The 19415-nt window shown below is 34.0% G+C and overlaps 1 protein-coding gene across 1 annotated transcript in view; it reads left to right on the top strand.

The window, feature by feature from the left end:
- Positions 1–19415, top strand: part of COBLL1 (cordon-bleu WH2 repeat protein like 1) — a 147916-nt gene that overhangs the window by 95410 nt on the left and 33091 nt on the right. Inside the window, 5 exon segments of the mRNA XM_082464913.1 lie at positions 3427–3628; positions 5321–5549; positions 6339–6377; positions 11182–11279; positions 11391–11627. Coding sequence (XP_082321039.1) covers positions 3427–3628; positions 5321–5549; positions 6339–6377; positions 11182–11279; positions 11391–11627 — 805 coding nt within the window.

Here is a 19415-nt window from a genome sequence, read left to right as displayed (position 1 = left end):
TAAATGTAAGTGAAATGAAAAATTCAGTTTGTTAGTCCACTAGCTCAATGTATTTCAAATGCTCAGTAGCTATATGCAGTGAGTGGCCACAGTATTGGACAGGACAGATACAGAGCATTTCTATCATTGCAGAAAGTTCTATTGGACAGCCCTGCTCTAGAACATAAACTACATGAAGATGGATTTCTTTTTGGTTCCCCCGCCTTCCCCCCGCCCAGAATTATATTCTCATATTTATAGAGCTAGTCCACTTGGGCTTACTTTAGTGTAAGGAATAAGGTAGATACATAGCTTTTTTTTTCATCAGATTTTCCCCAATACCAGTTATTGAACGTTCAGTTCTTTCCCCAGAAATTTGAAATATCATTATCATAGGCAGTATTAAATCCCCATCTGTATTTTTGTCTCTTAGAGAACTTTCTGGTCTTTTGCATTTATCTGCCTGGGAATAGGAATATTTTCTAGACAAAATTGGCTTCTGGAATGATTGAATAAAAAGTTGAACCTGTAATTATAGAATGAGAGAATAAGGTTATAAAGAAGATCTGTAACTTTTACTTGCCTTTCCAAGAGTCGTTTATTATAAAACATTTAGGCAGTGAGTTCAAAGGTTCTAGTCAGCATGCAACGTTTTTGCTACAAAAAAGGTATAGTATACTATATATACTATAGTGTGCAAAGATTATAGATGACCATATTGACTAAAGGAATAGGCCATAATTATAATATTCTTGGCCCATTATCCATCACCTTTATTAAATTAGAAAATTTGTATATCACAGATAGAAATACAGTAATTCATTAAGGCATATCAGAAGGTTTAAATAAGAGTATCAAATTGTTATTATCTTTAAAAAATTTTAAAGTATCTTTTTCCTTAAAGGTTTATATGTTTGTACATAAAGGGATGAAAAAATGGTAGCACAAAAATAGGGATTAACAAAACAAAAACAAAACTTTAAACTAATCACTATTTTTGTCTTGTTAACTTTTAGTGTATATTTCCAGCAGAGATTCTAAAGAACTGTACATTTAAGAAGTAAAAGATGTTTGAAGTGTAAAGTTTAGAATTTTTACATGAATTAGTTGGCACATTTATATATAAAGAGAAAGAGAAATATAATCTGAACATATCACCATTTACTCATAGACCACAGTGGACAGCTCCATTTAGTTGGCAGTGAAAATTCTCTCCTCTTCCAGCTTAACTGTATTTATAATTATACTGTATTTTTCTAGGCATTACCTAATCCTTCTTAAGTTTATTTACTATCAGGGAAAGAAGTACCATTTTCCAAATCTAGAATTGGTACGTAGCATCAAATTGCTGTCATAGAGTACTATGTTACGAAAAAATGAACTTCAACAATACCATTATGCTAGTTTTTCTCTCAGTGAAATTAAATATGTACTATCCAAAGCCAAAATTTGGGCAATTATAGAAAATTTATGTATGAACATACTAGATAGCTCAAGAGAAGGACATAAAACTCCTAAATATTACTGTGCAAGCATTTAATAAAGATATAGGAAATGTATTTTGGGTATTGAAACATATTCTAGAGAACATTTTTTTACTGAGGGACTTAGTCTTTTATTTATTTATTTTTCTTGGTATATGTATAATGGGTACAACTTGTACGTGGGAGAGAGAAGGGAGGTGAGTGTACTATTATGAAATATACCTCTTTTTCCCAAAGCAACTGGAATGGCTTAAGAATGGGCAACAACCGTGGAAGGTGAGGGTGAGGTAGGGTCTGAATCCAGGGGATGGTTTGAAAATCTATATAAAGTGTTTGACCTCAAGACCACACAGTGCCAGACAACTAATCCTTCCCCAGCAGGACACTGCCTGTCTGAAAATGTTGAACCAGAGAGGCTACATACCTGGGAGTTCCACTTAGGAGACTGGGAATGAGGTGCATATGAAAACAGTTTACTAAATTAAAAATAGCATGCTGAACAGTGAGATTTTTAGCCTCAGTTCCCTGTCAACTTTCTAAAACACTGGTAGCTGGGTTCATATATCTACTCAAGAAATTGGAGAATTATTTTTTATTTATAGTTTTACCTCCCATTGGAAAAAAAAATAGCTGGCCACCTGATTACCCTCAAATGAAGCCCATCAACCTATATACCTCAGTTCATGAAAATAGGACTTTTACACAGTGTTTTAGTGCCTCAGTCTTAAATACAATCTAATAGCTTAGGATCTCCAGATGTTTGAGGAAAGCACATAATACAAAAGATTTTTTGGTGTGCTTTCCTTAAAGGCTGACAGTTAAGAAAGAATTGGAGCAGAAACTAACACACCATTGTAAAGCAATTATACTACAATTACGATGTTAAAAAAAAAAGAAAAGAAAAAAAAAGAATTGGAGACCACACTGTTCTGTTGATGCTGTGAATGGAAACAAAAGTCTGTGTCAACAGTTGGAGTCTGTGGAAAGGGAAGCAAAAAATTAAGAAGTGTCTCTGAATCTCAAGTTGGATTAACAATTCCCTATAGAGATAGGTTATGTATTACCATTAGTGTTTAACACTTAATCACTATTTAAAATTATCTCATACATTTACTTGGTTATTTTTTCATTGTCTAGCACAAGAGTCCATAAACTTTTTCTGTCAAGAACCAGATAGTAAAAATATTAGGTTTTGTGGGCCGTACAGTTTCAGTCACATCTACTCAAATCTGCCATTGTAACACAAAAGTAGCCCTAGATATTATGTAAACAAATGAGCATGGCTGTGTGCCAGTAAACCTTTATTTACAAAAAACAGGCTGTGGGCCCACTTTGACCTGCAGACTGTAGTTTGCTGACATTCCGTCTGGTCCATCCAGCAGAGTATTAGATCTATGAGAGAAGGTATGCCGTAACAGTTGTACCGTGTCTCCAGTGCCTAGAAAATATTAAATGCTGTTTGAATGAATTAAGAAATCTGTACGACACTCTTCTTTAGGATTTGTGGTCTTCCTCACGTAGATTCTTTCTATGTTTTCTAAAGCCCAAAGGGTGATAATACTTTATGCTTATGAGAATCAGTTTGTAAGCTAAAGATTGCTCATATTCCAAATGACATTGTAAAGGAGCATTTGCTAAACCAAGTGACTGCTTTTGGATAAGGAAGGGCTTTTCCTTCTACTGAAATCTGTGATATGAAGACAATTTGGCAGATGAAATATACAGAATTTTTAAACCAACACAAGGATCCAAGCTCTCTTGAATACTATTCAGAAGTTTTAAACTATTATAATTTTGTCTGCTTAAATATCTTGTAGTTAGATTTTTAAGCTGCTTTCACAAATAGTATTTTGCAGCCTTGTTGTATCTACTGAAGACAAGAGGCCCTAGGAAAAATGCTTGAAACAATAAATTTAACAGTTAATGAAATTGTTCTATGATCAGCATTACTCTTGTTTTACAGTAAACCTATGATGGACTTGTTGATATTCCTCTGTGCACAGTATCACTTAAATCCATCAAGTCACACAATTGATCTGCTGTCAGCTGAAAAGAACCCCATTAAATTTAAGCCAAACACACCAATAGGAATGTTGGAGGTAGAAAAAGTAATTTTAAAGCCAAAAATTTTGGATAAGAAAAAACCTACACCTATAATACCAGAGGTAAGATTTTCACTGTAGATTTTGGTATCTTACAGCTAAAATATTAAGTTGATTTTTTTAGTCATTATCTGCAGCTCATTGCAAATGAAATAAAATTGCCTTTCCTGGTCAAATTCGACGTAAATATGGCTATAGTGTTTTCCTGGGCCACTTTGTTTAGGATTCACTTAGTTGTTTATCCTTGGATTAACTAGAATTTGGGGAATACTTCAGATTTTAGATGCTCTAAAGTGATCTATATGACAGTATCAGAATCTGACAGTTATGTAAGATCTATATTTTAAGCTACTCTTTTAAAAAGTGTTTATATTAAAAAAAAGGTTTTATACTCTTTAAATACAAATTCCTTTAAGAATTTATTAAAATAATTTTTTGGCTTCTCTGTACTTGGTAAGCCGTAGTTGTAAGTTATTTAAATTATTGTTAATTTGAGCTACATGATGGCTCAGTTTTCTGTGATGTATGAATTTTAAGCAAAAAATTTTAACCACAGTGATTCTAATATCATCAATTCTCCTTTATTTATAAAATTGTTCTTTTTCTGTAAGCAACAGGGGTAGAAGTTTATGGGTTTCTAGAAATACTCTTTCATTAGGAATGATATTAACCATTTTTAACTTCACAAAATATATAAAGGTTTACATATTAAATTAGTAGTTCATTTACATGTGACTTGAGTAACACATTCTCATATTTTCTTCAAAAAATTAACTTTTTTTGGACAATACTAAAACATTTGCTTTCTATAAAATATGAATATTAAATATTAACCAGGATATTGGGCTATTTTCTAGCAAGGTATACATGCTATTTATCTAAATGGGAATAGTATTATTTATGCTAACATGGGACTATATATGGTATTTTAGTTTTATGAATACATGTTAAACTTTGAAGATCTGCAATCTGTAGGTTTCACTTAAGATGGTCACATGTTTCTAAATTCCATTTACATATAGAATTTAATTCAGTTACATTAAAATGTGGAGATGCTTAAAATCTTCTCAATAATTTTGAATTAGCAGTATTAAATATTTAAATGAGGACTATTATAATATTCTTTACTAATATATTAAAATTAACCAAAGTAGTAGTAATAATAGTGACAACAATAGGTAGTCACAAGAGTTAACGTTTACTTATTGATAATTTACAATGTGCCAGACACTGTGTTAAGCTCTTTATAATGGATTAACTCATTTATCTTACATCAAATAAGAGAAGTTCAAAAATGTTAATGTCTTAATTAAAATATCCCTTTTTTTTTCATTGAGACAACTGACCATTAGAAAGATAAATATTTCTCAACTAAAAAAAATAGAATAAAACATATATAATTCTATTATTATGTATGTTTGCTAATTTTAAAGTAAATATTATATGGAATAAAGCAAAAACATCTGTAGGACTAGATATGAGGCTTTTATGTTTCTTTTTGGATTTAAATCTACTTAATACTTTACAAGAGTTATGAATTTAATCTAGATTACTTAATAAGCAAACTATTTCTAAGAACCTGGTTTGGATTTAGGAAGTAACATTAATCAAAAAGAAAATTTTACAACAAAGTAGAAAAATACTGTTTATCGTACCAATATATAATTGTAGATTATCTCATTGTTCTAGATGTCATTGTAGAAAGTTTGTTTCAGTAAATCATGGTATAACTCTGGCTTTAATCTGTGTTTTCAGAAAACTGTGAGAGTAGTGATCAATTTTAAGAAAACGCAGAAGACGATAGTGAGAGTTAGCCCACATGCACCACTTGAAGAACTTGCCCCTGTTATATGCAGCAAATGTGAGTTTGATCCATTACATACACAATTATTGAAGGACTGTCAGTCTCAGGAGCCCCTCGACTTGACAAAATCTCTTAATGAGCTGGGACTAAGAGAATTATATGCCATGGATGGCAGCAGAGGTAAGTAGACTTTTCATGTTATTCATTTGGTGCATATATGTGCATGTTTTGTGTTTATGTATAAGTGTTCTCAAGTTCATAATGAATCCTGTAGTAAAGTCAATACATGTCACTGGGAATAAGAAGAGAAAACTAAATGTAATAAAATTTAACTTGAGTTCAGTTATTCAAATTGGAATAAAAACTCGTCTTTCTTAGCTGTCATCCACATTTTACACCTTTCCATCTACCTATGAATATTTGGGCTGTAATTTAACTTAATTCTTTGTGGTTTTAAGATTTAAACAGAAAATTAAAGTTTACATGTAAAGTCGTTGTTCTAAAAAAGTGTGAATTACAATAGACTCACCATGGATTTGTCTGAGTCTTAATTATCTTTCAAATTTGGGAGTTTCTTGACAAATTTTTTTCTAAGTTCAGCACCCAAGATCAACTGGCTTATAAAATGAATCAGTCTACTTACAAAAATCTTCTAAATAGGAATAGCTTGTAGTGTAAATCTGTAGAAATAATGTATTAAAATTTGGAGATTTTAGATAATGTTTGTTTCTATGATGTCTGATAGGTAAATGCAAGCTTATTCAACACAAATCTGTTTTATTAGGAGAAATAAAAGTTTAGTGAAGAATGATTACTTACATCCTCTGTGTATAGAGAACTTCAAACTTTATCCTGAGATTGTGGCTTTAAATAATCCATAGATGACTATTTCAACTCAGTGATGTTTTATACTTGAACAAACATTATCTTTTCAGTCAATTTACCCTCTTTTACCCCCTCCTTCTGTAGCCACTTCTGTTACTGCCTTCAATAAGTCATCTTTACAAGGTAAGACACATGAATCAGTAGAAACAGATTATAATATGAAATCTCTATTTCTATTGGGTAAATTGAAAACAAGCTGCTAATTTTACCTGTTTTCTTATCATTACTAATATGTACATTCTGTAAAAGATTTTAATTTAGAAAATCTTTGGTTTTTATTTCCTGAAAAATAGTTTAAAGCCCCCTACCTTGATTTCTGAATTTAATTTCAGTAATTACATTTCAGTAATTGTTTGAAAATTAATATCATCTTAAGAATAAGAAAAACATCCTTGACTCTCAGACAAAAAATGATGTTGCTATGATCTTTATTGTGTACATATACTGATAACTTGGTGGTTCCATGGAAGAGTCTCGGATTATTTCATTTGAAACAGTTATTCAGAATAATAAGGGTATATATTCATCATAGGAAATGTTTGCAACCATTAAATTGTTTGTGAATATTTTGTAATAAGATGGAAAGTGCTTATGCTAAAATCAGCTTTTAAAGCTTTTTAAATGTTTAATACAGTATGTTTTAAAAAAAGCTTTTACATGAAATTTCTGAAAAGAAATACATAAAAATTTTAAGAGTTGATACCTTTAGGTGGTAGGGCTATGGGTGAATTTTTTTCATCCTCTTTATTTTTTTTAAAGTTTTTATTTTATTTTAAAAAATTTTTGATTTACAATGTTGTGTTAGTTTCAGTTGTACAGCAAAGTGAATCAGTTATACATATATCCACTCTTTTTTAGATTCTTTTCCCATATAGGTCATTACAGAGTATTGAGTAGAGTTCCCTGTGCTATACAGTAGGTCTATTTTATATATATCCTTCTTTTCTTTATATTATAGAATTTTTTAATGGAAATGTATTACTTTCATAGAGGAAAACTTTATTAAAAATTAGCCATTAATAATAAAGTCTGGAAATCTGTTTCCCCATTAAAAAAGGATAGGCTCAGATAATTGATTACTATAATAATTACCCCCTACTAAAAAAAACGTAATAAAGTGTACACATTATACATTATTGGATTATTGGAATCTTCTTTCTTTACCACTTCCATTTTTTTTATAACAAAATGAGCCTCTCAATTCCAAGAATTAAGCCCACATCAGTAATAGTGTGATTATTTATTTTTAGCGGCTGTCATGAAGACTAGCCTAATCAAAGGAGTTGAAAATTCTTATGTTTGTAAAGTGTATACTGGCTAATAATCAGAAGATAGGCATGTTAATTCTGACACTACATTAGCTTTCAAGCTCATTGGCAAACTGATAGGGCAAATGGCTTTATTTGTGTGGATCTCACCTTCCACTTCTATAATAATCTAGAGGTAGGAAAAAGTGTTCTCTGGTTCTTCCAGCAACAGCATTCTGTTACTTGTACTTGGCTTTTGCTTCTAACTTTGCCAGTCTCTACATACATAACCGAAAGCAAATTCCATAATCTTGTTGGCCTCAGTTTGAAGGTGTTGAATGCATTGATTTCTAATATCCCCTCCAGCTAAAAAAAAGTATGTGGTTTATGCAGAGTATTAAATGTTGTGAACATAATCTTAAGAGATTGTAATAGGAAGATGTAAAAAAAGCTCCTTTTACAGTGTCAAAATCTACAGGGTCAATCCAAATGTTGTAAATACTCCTGCCTCCTTATTTTGTCCGATAATATCAGAAGGCTTAGAACTTTGTGTGCAATTATTTACAGCCTCTCTTTGGGAAATAGGAAACTACAGTATTTGAGTTGCTTTTCTAAGTAAGCTCAACTCCTTGTCTTAGTGTTTAACTCTGACTTGTAGTGATCCCTGAAAGTGAGCTTTAGGTGAAGACTTAGGAGTTAACCAGAGTAGAGGATGCCCAGGTGCCTGGAAATTGCTTTACCAAAAATAACTACATGAGTACTCTGGTTATAGTTATTGCACTGCACCACCATGTGAACTTTCTATTTACTGTTTCAACTAAATTTAATTGTATATCTACATTCAGTTAGTGGAGGAGTCTATCTTAAAATGAAATAGTAGCATTTCTTAAAAAAAAAAAAAAAGTCAGAGGTATTACACATCATCTTTAAATGGATACTGGATTCAGTTCTACTATTTAATGTCTGTTTTTCTTGGTGCAAGTTATTCAGACTCTCTAGTCACCATCACCAAGGCCTCCGATGTGTAATGAGATAGTACCATCTGCTTCCAATTCTTTACATTCCCTAACTTATAAAAAGGAATCAGAATAATAACTTGTGACATCTACCTCACAGGATTGTTCTAAAGAGTGAATTAGGCATGTGAAAAACTCTTTAACCACAAAGTGCTGTCCACATGTCTATTATTATTAATTGTTAGCATTGTCAGCATTGTGTAGCATGCATAGTGCTTATTTAATATCTGAAGTGTCAGATTTATGAAGTTTTAATCTGTGAAATATAGTTCTCCTTTAGTGTCTTATTGAGGAAAATTGCATTAATGTATTTATTGGTGTTAACTATGTTTGCTTCCATGGAATAACTCCTACTTTGTCATAATTTATTTAATTTTTTAAACATTTCCTTTAAATAAAAAGACTATACATTTACTCCTAAGAAAGGACTATGTATTTAAGACTTTACATTGAACTGTAAGTTCTGCTACAGATATATCCCACAAATGTCAGTATATAGTACTTTGTCTCCAGTGTCACTGAAATTATACTGTGGTTTACCATAAAACCCATATGTGTTTCATAGGAGAAATGTTTTTAAAATTTATGAATCCCCACTCCTGTGTCTCTCTCTCTCTTTCTTTAAAATTTGCAACTTATCTGTTGAAGAAACCAGGTCATTTGTCTTATGGTGTTTCCCACATTCAGAATTTTGCTGATTGCGTCCCTTGGTGCCACTTAACATGTTTCTTTATCCTCTGCTTCCTGTAAATTGATTGTTAAATCTAGAGACTTGATCAGATTTGGGTGAGATATTTTTGGTAAGAATATTTCATGGATGGTATTGTGTATTTCCATTAACAGACCTGTAATAACAAGTTATCCTTTTTTGATGTTAGCCATCAATAATCTTTGCTTATGTCTTTTTTTTTTTAACTGAAGTATAGTTGATTTACAATGTTGTGTTAATATCTGCTGTACAGCAAAGTGATTCAGTTATACACATTCTTTTTTATATTCTTTTCCATTATGGTTTATCACAAGATATTAAATATAGTTCCCTGTGCTATACAGAAGGACCTTGTTGTTTATCCATTCTATATATAATAGTTTGCATCTACTGACTCCAAACTCCCACTCCATCCCTCCCCCGCCACCCCCCCCCACCCCATCTCAGCAACCACAAGTCTGTTCTCTACATCTGTGAGGCTGCTTCTGTTTCATAGGTGGATTCATTTGTGTCATATTTTAGATTCCACATGTAAGTGATATCATATGGTATTTGTCTTTCTCTTCCTGACTTACTTCATTTAGTATGATAATCTCTAGGTCCATCCATGTTGCTGCAAATGGCATTGTTTCATTCTTTTTATGGCTGAGTAGTATTCCATTGTATATATGTACCACATCTTCTTTATCCATTCATCTGTTGATGGACATTTAAGTTGTTTGCATCTTTTGGCTATTGTGAATAGTGCTGCTGAGAACATCATTGCCAATGTCTTGGTTAATTAGGAGTTAGAAAATAAATATAATCTGTTACAAATATTCCTTTAATTATCAGTTGAGATATTTCTAAAAAAGAAGATTTCCCTGTGTCAGCTATTTGTCTACCTAGATAGAGTTCATTCAGAAAGACAGGATAAAACAATGGACAATGAGAATCAGTTATTTTTTTTTAGTATCATTATGAATTCATGGAATTAAACATATGTGCTATGTTTCAACTTATTGAGATATTCTTATGATGCCCAAATTGTCCTGACTTTGGCCAGGAGAAACCATATCAGATTGGCTCCTGAGATGGTTCCTTTTAGTGGGAAATGGTATTTAGAGACAGTCTGGGCAAGGGTGACTCAGCAGTACTGGATTTGTCATTGTTTTTGGCCCTTTCAGTTGACATTAGGAAACACTTTTTAGAAAATGAAATATTACCTATACAACTTTGAGGTTTGACATTTGCCATTCTGCTTAAATTGTGGTTTAATTTCGGCACTATTGACATTTTGGGCCAGATAATTCTTTGTTCTGGGGGGCTGTCTTGTGCATTGTAGTTTGTTTAGCGGCATCACTAGCCTGTACCCAGTACATGCCAGTAGCACATTCTCTTCACCCTTCCCCCAGTTGTGACAACCGAAATTGTCCGTAGGCTTTGTTAAACGTCTTTGGCGGCATGTGCGTGTGTGTGCGCACAAGATCACCACCAGTTCAGAACCACTGGATTAAAGAAATAAAGTTCTTAAAACATTTAACAGAGTGCTGAGTAATTATAATGAATCATGTTTTGGAGAATTAAATATTTCAGAATAGTTTAGCTCTGAGACAAAATATATAATTCAAAATCAACAAAGGGACAAACTGTATGATAGCAACTTCATATCTCATTTAATTCAAAGTGTCCTTTTTACTTCTGAAATGTTGGTAGTTATGGATAAAACACAGACTCTGAGTCGCTTCAGTTTCCTCTGCTGTGGAACAGGAACAATAATACTAAATTTGCTTGTTGCTTTGAGAATTAATTAAAATATGAGGTGCTGAGCAGAGTGCGTGGTTCATAGTAGAGCATAATTAGTAGCTTTTATCGTTAGATAAAGTTATCAAGGGAAAGTAATTGAGGGACAGTTCACCTCGGAGGTGAACATATAACCCCTCAAGCAAAAGTAAGGTGCTTTTCTTCTATTTTAGAGTCCTGCCAAATATCACAAAACCTAGACCTTATGAAGGATAAAGAAAATAAAGGGTTTTTCAGCCTTTTTCAACGCAGTAAGAAAAAGCGGGAGCAAGTACGTATTTTCTTATGTAGCATTTTATAAGATTCTTCTGCTCTGTTTTTAAGTGCACGTGCTTTTCATCTTGGAATTACCTGTAGATTTTGCCTTTTCATTCTTTATTAGACTGCCAGTGCCCCTGCAACTCCTCTAGTAAGTAAGCATCGTCCAGCTTTTACGAGGAGCAATACCATCACCAAACAGTATATTTCAAACACCCTGCCATCGGATGCACCCAAGAAGAGGCGTGCTCCACTGCCTCCAATGCCAGGGTCTCAGAGAGCCCCCCAGGACCCTGCTCACATCCAGGAGAGGCCAGCTTCTTGTTTGGTGAAATCCGCAAGTCTGGATGAAACAGAGGAGGTACGTAAATTTGTTTTGTTTTGTATTTTTAGGATGGGGCAGGGGACCATCCATTTTTCCTCTTAACTAACTTGTCCTTTTCCACATAGGCTGCTAATAGTAACAGTTACTAATATGTAATAAGATGAATAACTAGTTACTAATAACGTTGGTACTGTGAAGAGATTCTGTATGTAGAGCTCTGCAATGCAGTAAAGAATAAATACGTCAGTTTTAAGTAGCTTTTATATACAAGCAAATAAATCATCCATAAGCCTTAAAGTCCTGGTTTATTAAGGCCCAACTGGAGGTTCTTTCTTGATGCATGTATTAGGAATGAAAAGACTTAGTTTTGAACACTTTTTTTTTTTAAACAGCAACAAATTTTTATGTTGCATTCGTGGGTTTCTAACTAGATATAGTCAGGTCTTGACCTGACTCTGAGATTCTCAGGGGGGAAATCCTTGTGTCTGCCTGATACATAAATACTCTATAATAAAAAAGAGTCTTTATATAGCATATATTATAGTTACTATCATATACTTTCATATACTTTTATGTTCAAGGCATGTTTTTCTCAAACATTCTTACTATTGCTCTCTTTAATCCCAAATTTTCCTGGAGCATGCTGTTTTGTAGAAATCCATTTGCAAACAAGTTTTCATGCCTTTGAAGTCTGTACATTCCTTGCTTTATTCAGGTGAATTATAAGTGAAGTTTTAAGTAAATGTGATTGAACATGAGATCATATATATTGTTGCTTGTAATGAAATGATTTAAGTAACTCTGAGAGCAAATTTTATTTTGAGGTATTGGAGAAACCGAGAAGTTTTCTTGTATCTAGTTGAAGGGTTTTATTTCCCCCTTGGAAGCTTAGTAAATTCACTGCTCAAGTAAATGAACACTTCTCAACCAACTAATAAACATTTCTGTACTTCCTTAACCTTAGAAAAATTTTAACTGTAGTTTTTAATTGTAATTGATAAGCTCTCATATGTGTCTTTAGAAAGTAGCAACTGGATTAGATAGAAATGAGCATAAAAAATGTTGGAACTCAGTAATTTGGAAAATCATCTATTAAACTGTCTTCTTATTTCTATAAGGCTCTCTTGTCTAATGGTTGTGGTATAAAGTCTCATCTTGCCCATCAGGAGGATAGTTATTTTTTCAAATGATAGAATCATTTACTACAGAATTTTCCAGGGTAACTGCTTGGTAGTTGGATTCAGCCATAAAAAGCATGTGGGAGTGCCGTAGTCAGGCAAGAGGAATCCCGCGGAAAGATGCAGTGAATGTCAGGGCTGTGGCAAGTCTGGGCATGTGCAAGAAACAGAGCTTGAGCGAGGAGAGAGGCAGGGACCAAATCAGGGTCCCAGAGACCTCATTTTGTGGCCATAACTAGTTTGCATTTCTTCATAGTGAATCATTTAAAAGGTAGCACTTTCAGGATTGTTTTATATTTTTAATTACCATAAAACTACACTGTAAGAGTATAGCTTATCATACTCATGAGTGGTTACCAAAGTCTTTTTCTTTATACAGAAATACATCTTAGCCCCTGCTCACAAACCTTTATTCCAGATGACTTCATCCAATCTATTCCAGTAAATGTCCTTTGTGTTGGGAGCCTGAAGAGGTCTACGTTGTCTTTCTAACAGTCAGCTTCTTAAAATTCTAGGCCATGCTACCAGTGACCTCGACAAAAGCCATTTCTTTTGATTCTCACTCTCTGCTCTATGACCAGTTGATGCCCCCGTGTTAAGGACTAATTTTTTTTTTTAGTATGTTGCCTTCGGCAAACTAGACATCTTTATATAATTTTCTAATTATTTTTTCCTTTGATCTGGACATCTGGATAGTTCTTTGATGTATTGTTTAGTAAGACCTGGAATTACTTGTTTTTCCCTAGTGAAGCTGAAGAACCATTTTTAAAAATTTATTCATTACAAACATTCTTAACAATTAAGCTGTGGTTCTGCGTGTGATTGTGTGTGTGGGTATGTGTACATGTACATGTGTATGCTCATATGAATTCTTCCCTTCCCAGGCATCCCAGCACTTATTTTCTTAAGTTCTTTGCCATATTTGATGGAATAGATCACCCTTTGGTCTTGATTTTTCTTTCTTCCTTTTTTTTTTTTGTGGGGGGTGCTGTGCCGTGTGGCACATGGAATCTTAGTTCCCCGACCAGGGATCGAACCTGTGCCCCCTACAGTAGAAGCATGGACTCTTAACCAATGGACTGCCAGGGAAGTCCTTTCTCTCTTCCTTGGTCCTAATTCTCTTCTTATATCTCAGCCCTCTTCTATTTTTTTTGCCACCACTTCCTTTACCCATTTTCTACATTTGGAGGTACCTGAATCCACGGTCTTAGCCTCTATTTACTCTTTCAGAGAAAACATCTATTCTTTGTTGAGTTTTTTGTTGTAGTGTTTTGAATAGTGTCCCCCCAAAAGATACATCCAAGTCAAGGATCTAGAGATGAGATAATCCTGGACTTAAGTTGGGCTCAAATCCAATGACTGGTGTTGGTATAAGAGGGGAGACACGGGCACAAAGACACAAAGGAGTAGGCCATGTGATAACAGAGACGGAGACTGCAGTGGTGCTGCCACAAGCCAAAGAATGCCAGGAGCCACCAGAAGCTGGAGGAGGCAAGGAAGGATTCTCCCCCAGTGCCTTCTGAGGGATATGGCCCTGCTGACACCTTGATTTCAGGCTACTAGCTTCCAGAACTATGGAAGAATAAACTTCTGTTGTTTGAAGCTGCCCAGTCATGGCAATTTGTTACAGCAGCCCTATGAAATGAATACGTCAGCTTTGTATTCCAATCCCAACATTGTTCCACTTGCAGTTTGAACTCATGGTCGCTTATGGACTCATCACTACCTGGAAATCAACGTATTTAAAATCAACCTCACTTTTTTTCTCTCAGATTGAAAAGCTCAAGATCATCTTTGATGTTCTTTATTTTTCTTTTCACATCCAATTAGTGACCAACCCTTCATTTAGTCTCCCTTCACAATATCTCCTTGTCCCTTTCTTCCATTCCCTCTGCTAAAAACATGCCTCAGGGAAATCCAGGGCCGGGAGGGTAAGGAGAAGGTCAGTACTTAACTTGTCTTGCTCCTTCTTGTCTTCGAAGACAAAGAATGTGGCAAGCTGCCACATTTATATTTTATAATTCTCACTTCCCAATTCAGAAACTTTGGATAGCTGGCTGTTATTTTCTAGGCATTCAAGGTCCTCTACCAGCATAACAATTTGGTGGGTGTGGGGGGCTCTGCTTTCATCCCTCCCTCCCTCCTTCCCTCCCTCCCTTCCTCCCTCCCTCCCTTCCTTCTTTCCTTCCTTCCTTCCTCCCTCCCTCCCTCTCTTCCTCCCTCCTCCCCTCCCTTTCTCTCTTTCTTTCTAGCTGTATTGACATACAATTGACAAAATTGTAAGCTATTTAGGGCTTCCCTGGTGGCGCAGTGGTTGAGAATCTGCCTGCCAATGCAGGGGACACAGGTTTGAGCCCTGGTCTGGGAAGATCCCACATGCCGCGGAGCAACTAGGCCCGTGAGCCACAACTACTGAGCCTGCGTGTCTGGAGCCTGTGCTCTGCAACAAGAGAGGCCGCGATATGAGAGGCCCGCGCACCGCGATGAAGAGTGGCCCCCACTTGCCGCAACTAGAGAAAGCCCTCGCACAGAAACGAAGACCCAACCCAGCCATAAATAAATAAATTAATTAATTAAAAAAAAATTGTAAGCTAGTTAAAGTACACATTATGGTAATTTGAAATACATTGTGAAAAAATTCCCACTATCTATTTAATTAACATATCCATCACTTCACATATTATCTTTTTTTTTTGGTAAGAATATTAAAGTTCTACTCTCTTAGCGAATTTCAATTCTATAATACAATGTTTTCAACTATAGTCACTATGTTTTACGTTAGATCCTCAGACCTTATTCATCTTATAGCTGAAAGTTTGCCCTCTTTTACCAATTGCTATTTCCCCTACCGCCTAGCCCCAGGCCACCTTTTCTACTCTCTGTTTCTATGAGTTTGACTTTTTTAGATTCCACGTATAAGTGATACCATTCAGTATTTGCCATTCTTTGTCTGGCTTATTTCATTTAGCGTAATGCCTTCAGGGTCCATCCATGTTGTCACAAAGGGCAGGATTTCCTTCTTTCTCATGGATGAATAATATTCCTCTGTGTGTGTGTGTGTGTTCACACGTGTGTATCACATATATATATATTTTTTAACATATCACATCTTCTTTGTCCATTCATCCATACATGGACACTTGGGTTGTTTCTATATCTTGGCTATTGTGAATAATGGTTCAGTAAACATGGGAGTACAGGTATCTTTTCAGTATCCTATTTTTATTTCCTTTGGATACATGCCCAGAAGTGCAATTCCTGGATCATGTGGTAGTTCTATTTTTAATTATTTGATGGACCTCCATACTGTTTTCCATAGTGGCTGCACCAATTTACATCCCCACCAAGAGTGCACAGGGATCCCCTTTTCTCCACATTCTGCCAGCACGTAGCTCTTATATTCTTGATGACAGCCATTCTAACAGGTATGAGGTGGTATCTTAATGTAATTTTGATTTGTACTTCCCTGATGATTAATGATGTTAAACACCATTTCATGTACCTATTGACCATTTGTAAATCTTCTTTGGAAAAATATTTATTCAGTTCCTCTGCCCATTTTTTAATTGCATTTTTTTTTTTTTTTTTTGGCTATTGAGTTGTGTGAGTTCTTTATGTATTTTGGATATTAGCCCCTTATCAGATGGAGTGATCTTACTTTCTCTGAATTTGTCTCTCTTGTGCCTTTTTATTTTGTTTTAATTTATGTATATGTGCAGGTAGTATATTCATATGATATATATTTCTAAAGATAAAAAGGAAAATACAGTGAAAATTCTCCTTTCCTACCCTGCCACTAGCCAAATTCTTATGCCCAGAGGCAACCACTAACAGTTTCTTGTATATTCTTCCAGACATAATCTATATATACTCAAGCCAATATTCAACCTACATATGATTTTTTTCTCAGATGGTCACATGTTACATGCATTATGTTATACCTCACTTTTTGATACTGAATGATGTATTTTTGATATCTTTATCAGTACATAAAGGGCTTCCCTTTTTAAAAGCTGCATAATAAATATTCCATTGATGGATATAACATGTTATGGGGTGGGTACCCCATCCTCTAAACATAAACATTAAGGTTATTTTATTGTTTAAAGCTTATAGCATTGTTAAATTTCCCCCCTTTTTTTTCTTCCAAACCAGAAGGTGGGAATTGTGTTTCACAGAGAAATTCTGTAACATAGTAGGTGTTCAAGAGAATTGATAAGTAAACTTTTAACCACAGCTTTCACACAGTCAGGTATAGTATTGATATATACAATGAGAATGTCTGTCCAATAAAATTTTAGTATTTCATGTGTAGATCTGGTAAATTTTCAGAAGTACTTGGATAACTTAAAAATTGCTTACATTTACTTTTATAGTAATTGGCCCAAGTAATTCTTGGCAATATTCTTCTTAAGCTTTTACAAAAAAGCCAGAATTTTGGCAAGGTTGTATTGAAAGCTTAAGGACTAATAACTAAAAGGTAGTGTGTACATTACATAATGCATATAAATAAAATTGAGCCCTGAATTGAAATTTTTTATAGTGTTAGATGAAAATATTCAGGAAACTCAGCAAAACGTATAAGTTTATAGATGAATTTTACTTATTTTACTGTTTGCTTCTTATAAATTTAAAATCAAAGATAGTCATTATCACTGTAGACATTTTGTATCTATTTTAACAATTTCATTTTGAATTTGAAATTTTAAAAAGGCACTACTTTTACTAATTAAAAGTAATACCAAGCTGGGAAAAAATTACTGGAAAAAACCCCGGCAAAATCATTTCCAAGTCCATGAAGAATTTTGGATATATCTTTATCCTGTAATTTTTATTGTTAGGTGGTAAGATAAACCACAAGGGTGCGCTGTTTAACAGAACTACCGCATTTTGATTTTTCCAATTTTTTTTTTCCCCCAAAGAGTCCTTTGAATAAAGCAGAAAGAAAATATTGGAAATAGTTACATTATATTAGAAATAGCAAATGCTTATCTCTTGTGGATGTAGTGCCTGAAAACAGAGCTAGAGAGATAAATAACAGTAAAGCATAACAAAGTGATTTATAATTAGCACAGTTTTATTCATTTTGAGCTTTTATCTTAATGTTCTTTTAAGTAATCATTGATATTATATTTGCCTTAGGCTTACAGATAAGTCAGTCTATCTGTAGCTTGGAAAAAATATTGTCAACCACATCTATTTTATGCTTTTTGGCTGTCTATATTTAATAATTTGCCTCATTCCTCTAAGGCATTTCTCAATACTGGCAAATTAAGGTATTTGGATAGTGATTTTGGAGCATCAACTGAAAATATTCACATAAAAGGCTGTTGATTTTCTGAGCTAATTTTGGCAACCGATTGTGCAGTTTCCAAAGAGGAGTCAGTGATGATCCCGGTTAGTAAGATAATTTATCTTAACCTTTTTGGGGAACGTTTCTGCATCTAAAAGTCTATCCACCTAAAGAATATATTTTAAAGACTACATAGTTTACTGTCATTGCTACAGTGTCCTTTGCATGTCCCTGAATCTCCCTGTACTCTTTTCACATGGTTTCAGGTCTTGTGTCATTTTCTTTGTAAAGGTGAAATACACTGTCTTCTGTGGAAATGTTCATTTGGAAGAGAAAACTATCCAATTAGAAAATTTCTGGCAGTTTTTCCTGGTACTCTTTAAGCACTTTGTGAACATGATTCTGCCTGAAGATGTGAAATGCCATTTGCACAACAACATATGTAAGAGCTGGCTCATGCTGTCATTTACATGGACTAGATCACATGTATTACTGCATAAAATGCATATAGTTATTTACATAAGATTGTCATTTACTTCATACATGACAGAAGTCAGAGATGCAGTGGCATTGACTTAAATTAAAAGTGACTTAGGATTCTGGGATTGAAACTAAGTTCAGAAATCCAGTTTTCGTCCCGTGTCTGCTGACCAAGTATCTGTGAAGAGCACATTTAATGAAATCAGTGGCCAAAGGATGTCCTAGTATTATTGACAAATTAACCTTTTATGCCTATTTTACATTTGAAGAAGAGGAAGAAGAGTTGGACAGAAGCTGTAGGTAATCTTGACCCATTGAATTCACAGAACCTTTTGGAGAATTCTTCATTTTTTCATATTTGGTATGGCTTTGCTGCTTGGTTATGTGAGTATACAACAGTGAATTGTTTTTCCTGGGCTACTAGCATGGCACCTCGTTTTCTTTAGGATATTGGCTTTTGGCTGGGAACACAATAAGGAATGCTCTTGATTGGGCATTTCACTTGGTCTCATTTTGCATTCTGCTGCAAACACTCAAATGTTGAGAAATTGAAATTCTTTGCCATATAGTCTTATGCAAGTGAAATTTAATACTTAGAGTGTTAGTTTTTTAACAGCTGATTTGTTTCTTTAAAAATATTTGACATTTTTCATCTTTTACCCAATTTCATCTTTTAATATTTATCATGCTTTACAAGCAGATAAGATGATAGATTGTTATGTGATTTTGAAATGTGCAAGTATATATTTGGTCTTAGCTTCACTTAATGAGTTTAATCTAGTCATTTTATGCAGTCATTAAGGTTGTTGTAATAGAGCATGTATTTATAATTTTTAAGAAATATACCCCTTTTTAGTTTTTTCCTCCAGGTTA

This window comes from Balaenoptera physalus, assembly GCF_965194825.1.
Source record: "Balaenoptera physalus genome assembly, chromosome: 6".
Lineage (NCBI taxonomy): Eukaryota > Metazoa > Chordata > Mammalia > Artiodactyla > Balaenopteridae > Balaenoptera > Balaenoptera physalus.
This window is presented reverse-complemented; position numbering and strand designations above follow the sequence as displayed.